General features: G+C 32.2%; 1 protein-coding gene across 1 annotated transcript; it reads right to left on the bottom strand.

Annotated features, from left to right (window-relative positions):
- Positions 1 to 1,668: 1,668 nt before the first annotated feature.
- On the bottom strand, positions 1,669 to 4,746 carry LOC107010311 (L-ascorbate oxidase homolog). Its single transcript, XM_015209588.2, has 8 exons — positions 4,478 to 4,746; positions 4,277 to 4,386; positions 3,664 to 3,934; positions 3,485 to 3,581; positions 3,029 to 3,374; positions 2,504 to 2,869; positions 2,329 to 2,407; positions 1,669 to 2,111 (listed from the first exon to the last, which is right to left on the bottom strand). The coding sequence occupies exons 1-8, from the start codon at positions 4,619 to 4,621 to the stop codon at positions 1,908 to 1,910; spliced, it is 1,617 nt and encodes a 538-aa protein (XP_015065074.1). The 5' UTR covers positions 4,622 to 4,746; the 3' UTR covers positions 1,669 to 1,907.
- Positions 4,747 to 6,022: the final 1,276 nt, after the last annotated feature.

The raw sequence follows: 6,022 nt of genomic DNA on the forward strand, positions 1-6,022 counted from the left end.
CGATTTTGGTGGTCCTTCTATTTTTTTCCCAATGTTAAGCCACGAAAAAAAGGTGAGTACGTTTGGATTTTGATCCATTTTACACATGAATAAATTACATTTTTTTACTTAATTTGCTGCCAGCAATTTATTTTAAAAAAAATAAATTTTCCACCAAATTTTTTCACCAAAATCACTGTTGGCAGTATATATATATATATATATATAATATATATATATATATATACTGCCAACGGCGATTTTGGTGGTCCTGTTTTTTTCCCAATGTTAAGCCACGAAAAATAGGTGAGTGCGTTTGGATTTTGATCCATTTTACACATGAATAAATTACATATTTTTACTAAATTTGCTGCCAGCAATTTATTTTAAAAAAAATAAATTTTCCACCAAAATTTTTCACCAAAATCGCTGTTGGCAGTATATATATATATACGTAAAGTGGAAGTTCAGGTAGACAACTAACTGAGCTGACTACAAGTACTCTAGATTAGAAGGGATCTTGAAATTTTATACTCATATATTATGTTTTATTTGGCTATTATTACAGACAATCTAAATAACCACCATATAAACTTAGCAAGTCCTCCTATTTTATGAGACCTAATTATTTTTAGGAATAGATTAAGAAGTAAAGTAAAATAGGCTAGCTAAATTGAAAATATACTTATTATATATAATTGATTAGGTGTTTGGCCATGCCTTAATTTCAAATTTTGATTTGAAATCATTATTGCTTTAATTTCAAATTCTTAAAAAAGAGTAAGATTTCATATTTTTAAGAATAACACTCTCATTAGTTTATATTATGCAATAAAAGATCCATCATCCTATATTTAAAAAAAATCGTTTACTTTTTAAATTTTGTTCATAGAAAATATTGAGTACTTGAGATGGAAATTAGGGTCCTAATTCTTTTGTTGACTTTAATCTCATGAAATAAAGTAGAGAGAAAAAAAAACTAATAGAATAAATAAATAAAGGGTATCCCATAAATACAACCATTATCAAGACACAAAGAAGTACTTTGAGATTGGGATTAGAAATTAAATTGTCTGTTTGTTTTGGACAACAAACCTAAATAACAGTGGGCTTACTCTTTGCTCAAATTTCTGGTCACCTTTGTAGTTGTTGTTGTCTACCTAGCCCAAATTTCCCAAATGCTATTTCTTGGCCCACTTAGTAAGAACAGTTTGCCAATTACAAATTACAAGTAGATCAACCAATTGCACATCTACACCATCATGTCACCTTTACCTATTATAACACGTAATAATAATGTAAGAAAATTTCTTACCACAATTGTATATACTCTGTCCGTTCACTTATAAATTTGTCGTTGTTTTTATCAAAAGTCTATTTAATTAATTTTTTAAATTAAATTATATTAATTAGATGTTTGAAATAAAAAATTTAGATAATTGCAATTTTTTTGCATATCAATATGATGAGAAAATACATCTTAAGATATTAGGAAGAAGGTCCAAAATATATCTAAATTTAAATAGTTCAAGAGGGTAAAAGGTCCTCTATAAAGTTTGATATTGTAACAACAATGTCGGTCAAAGTTAAAATATTATTCAGACCTTTTTTCTTAAAATGTTAGTCAAAATTATTGTAGTTTTTAAGATGAAGCCCAAGTGCGGATAAAGGTAAAATAAAGGTTCCAAGTATGCGCAATAATTTTGATCACAATTGTTTGCTATATTTAGAACTAGGAATTTTAACTTACAATGAACTTTGTATTAGCTGCATTTTAAAAAACTAGTGTGGCCAACAACTAAAAAAATAAAATACAAAGGTATGTGATTACAACATAAGCGGCCAAGTGTTATGTTTTGCCGCAATCTCTGCTAGTCAACCTCTCATGACCAGTAAAAAACAAAAGCCTATGTATAAAACTCATCAAATTAAGTATGTCTACCAGCAGCTTTGCCACAAAGAAGAGCATTAGTTGGTATGTCATATTCATTAGCTAGACTTGGGGTTGGGTCGTACACTCTGAGGTACACTTGTTGTCCAAGATATTGTCTATCCCACATAGCTGATCTCAAATTCCACATTCCTTGGTTGTCCAAGGACACCAATATTGCAGTCCAAGATTTGGGATATACCTGCAAGAACCATTTCATGTCGCGCTTAGAATGATTTATCATTTTAAGTTATATACACGTTAGTATAAAGACATTTCTACATGATCAGTGTAGTTTAACGTGTTATAGTATGTTAGCTACCATTTGTGCCATATTTCCAATCAATGTCCTTAAAGGGATACGATTGTGCAAATCTTTTTTAACATAGTTGGTGCATTGGTGAAATTGTTGCATTTACCTGTGTAGTATGTCTTGTCAGAGCATCAACAAGATTGTACTTATTTCTACTTGCTTGTGTCCATTTGCCAGATCCAAAACTGCAGATTAATAGCAATAGAGGAAAGGATTAGAACGAATTTCCCCTGTTATATAACAAGGAGGAATGGAAATGTTTGAAGTGTTATGACACATACCCTACAACCCAGAAATCATAGCCATCAAGATGCCAGGATTGCATGGTGGCCTCATCGTTTTGGAAAACAATTTCGATGAAATCATGGTGAGAAGTTGGAAATACAGCTGTGCCTAAGTTAGGCGAACCACCAGAGGGATAAGTTTGAATGGAGTTCAAGTTGAACACTCCGGGGATGTTGAAGTGATCAGCAAGCTTAAGTGGAGTATCAGGATTAACATAAGACACACTATTGACAGCATATCTCAGCTTTCCATTGATAAGAGGTGCTGAATTAGCCATAACAAAAGTCCTTGATATTGTAATTTTTCCATAATGGAATGAACCCTGAGGATTTGGCCTAGCTGCATTTGATGTCAGATTCCACCTTCAATTCAGAGAAAAAGATGATTAGACCATGGAAAACTATAAACAATTCTAGTTATCAAGTATCAACTATTCTTGAAATATATAAATAACTGAAGTGTAGTTCAATAATGTAGTAGTGCAAGGAATCCACATGAGACTTCTTGTGGATAAAAGGTACCTAAATGTTCTGGCTTGCAACATCGACCAATGCATTTGTCCAGTTGGAGCAGGTGGCACGGGTCCAGAAACAGGTGTCTGAGAGTTAGTGTAGTGGAGAACTGAAGTGGCAGTAAAACTTATCCTGGAGAACCTTGTAGAAGCAACAATATAGTAGTCCTTTGGAGGCTGATCTAATGTGACAAGGACAGACATAGATTGACCAACATGGACATCAAGAGAATCATAGAAGTTCTGCAAGACGTGGGATCCTTCAATCTCGACAACCCTCATCTTATGGCCCTGAATTCTGAAGTTGATGGAATTTTTCAAGCCTACATTTGAAATCCTGAACATATATGTCTTTCCTGAAGATGATAAGATAGGCGGTGTTAATAAGTTTTTCTGTTTGAGGATTAGTTTCAATTCAGTAAATCAAAGACCAGATCAGATTATTTCGATAAATTTTGAGAATGACCTTGATCACCACTGAAGGTAGACTGCTTCTGTCCATTTATTAGGAGGTCATTTGGGTAAGGAAGAGACCTCCCTGAGTCCAATATTTGCCTCAATACCTGCAAGTACCAAGAACATCAAGAAAATTGAACAATAAACTCTTCTACAGACCTTTCTATAACAGTCAGGCAAGAGGCTCACCTTATGACTGCTCTTGTACCAATCACCAATAAGTAAACTGAAATCTCCAGCAGGTTTAGCATATGGAACTGGGATTACAGATCTCGCATACACGTTAAGTGCTCCGAAACCTCCAACAGCTCTATGCAATTGAGTTGAAGGGAAATATGTGTAACTTCCAATCTGGTCTTTTGTTTGGAACTTGTAAGTGTAATTTGAATTTATAGGAATGGGACAATTTGTTCCCAAAACTCCATCTTGCCAAGAATTCTTTCTTTGTTTGATTCCATTCCTATACAGGACAGACATGTAAGTCTACAGTTCCAACTTTTCAATGACAATAAAAGCAACAGAAAAATCACTTCTTTATCCTGTAGTTCAATGAATCCTATGTTGATTCCCAGAGTGTAAATGAGACAGTAAAAACAATATATCCCTCAGCTCATAGAATCTCTTTCGAACTCGCCTTGTTCAGTACTGCTAACTATTATATTACACGAGGATGCCGCTCAAAAATTTCAAGAAAATACTACTCTATAAGATTTATGAAATAATGTCTAGACCAAATTCAAGCAAAAGAGCTGCATTATATAAAACATTACATTTTTGGGAACAGATTCGAAAAAATACTCACCATGTCAACAGAAGAGGTTCATCCAACTTATTAATCAGATTGAGAATTACATTGTCATTTGTAACAAGGTCAAGTCTTGGACCAGGAAATTGACCATTAATGAGGATCACCTATAAGTTCAAACTCATCAGAAATTCAACTTCTTGATCAACAATACCAGTTAGCAGTACAAAATTACGAATAAAAACAATAAACAACAACCTGTTGAGGAACACCAAGAGGATAAAGAGTTCCATAAGTAGCAGTCCATGTGAAATATTTATAAGTATCCTCTGCTTTCACCAGAGAAACACTCCAAAAAATGAAAATTCCACAAATCAAATGAAAAAGTGTAACATTCCCCATTGGAGCAGTGCTTAAAGAATAGTTGGTAAAATAGAAAGAATGAATGAAGAACTGTATGATAGATCTAGTGAGGATTAGACATAAATAGAGTAGTATTGAGAAAGGTTGCCAAAAAAGAGCTCCAATGGGTGTGCCTATATAGTTGATGACAACTTTCATACACGGCGCACTTCACGCGATTCCGCGTTATTATTGCTAATTATTACCATTTTTCCTTTTACTTTGGATTCACTCTTCTTTTTTTTTCGCTAGTTGTAAACAACATCGGAAAAATTGTAAAAATGGCAAAAAAAAATAAAAAGTTTGAAAGTTAAAATTCCCCATAAATCTCGCCGTCCATCCGGTCAAATATTAGACCGACTCAATCATTTTTTAGAAAATGTTTAATATTTCAATGCTTCCTCACCTCTGTTTTTTCATCTTATCACAGTTAATTTCTATATATTCTCACCTTAATTTTATCACCTAAAAATGATAAACTCAATTGTCGTATTGCAATAGAATGGTAAGTATTTCTTCATCAGTTTTGAGTTTTTTGATCATAAATTTGTTTTCGCTAGAAAGCGTTCTAGTGCAAATTCAAATTAGTCGAATATGATAAAAAAATTTATTTGATGGTTCGTTTTACCTTTTTTAACTTTTGACTATGTGATGGTAATAGCTAATAATTAGGAGCATCAATTTACTAATTAAGATTATTGTAGAGATTTACGTATTTCATGGTATCATTTTTGCCAATTAATGTCAATCTTGGAGATATATACATGATTAAATACTAAGATTTATCGGAAACTATTCTATAAGCTACCTAATCATATTAAAATATTTTCATTTCGTAGGTCATGTATGTATAAAATTTAAATATAAATGCATCTACTTCTTTTTATTTCGCCTTTTACTATGTGAGGTTCATAAATAAAGATAGTAGCTAGAGGTTGAGTTTAATTGGTACTGTTTATTGTTGTGAGATTTGAATACAAGGACGTGAGCCATATGAAAATATTTAAAACCAATCCAACTTGCTATTAATTTACAGCGGCAATTTTTATTTTTGTTTTTTAAAGAAAATATTCTTTTATTACTATTTTTTTTTGTCGTTGTCCCTTTAGTGCGTCTGAATATTTTAAAAAATTCAAAATGTATAGTCAATTATTACTTCGAAGAGAATCGATGTCAGATTTCACATGTATATTGCATGGTCAGAAATCAGAACTGAGAATCCAAATAGCTTAATTCATTTTATTTTTCTTTTCATCTTTCATAATTTTCTTGTAATTAATAAATCTCTGCTTCTCTAAATTCACACTAAATTTAAAAATCTGTCAACATGCATCTTACAGTTGTAAATTTTCGTGTAGATGAACCGTACTTTCCAAAAAAAAAAAAACATCTTACCATTTT

Source organism: Solanum pennellii, chromosome 2 (assembly GCF_001406875.1).
Source record: "Solanum pennellii chromosome 2, SPENNV200".
In the NCBI taxonomy this organism is placed as follows: Eukaryota; Viridiplantae; Streptophyta; class Magnoliopsida; order Solanales; family Solanaceae; genus Solanum; species Solanum pennellii.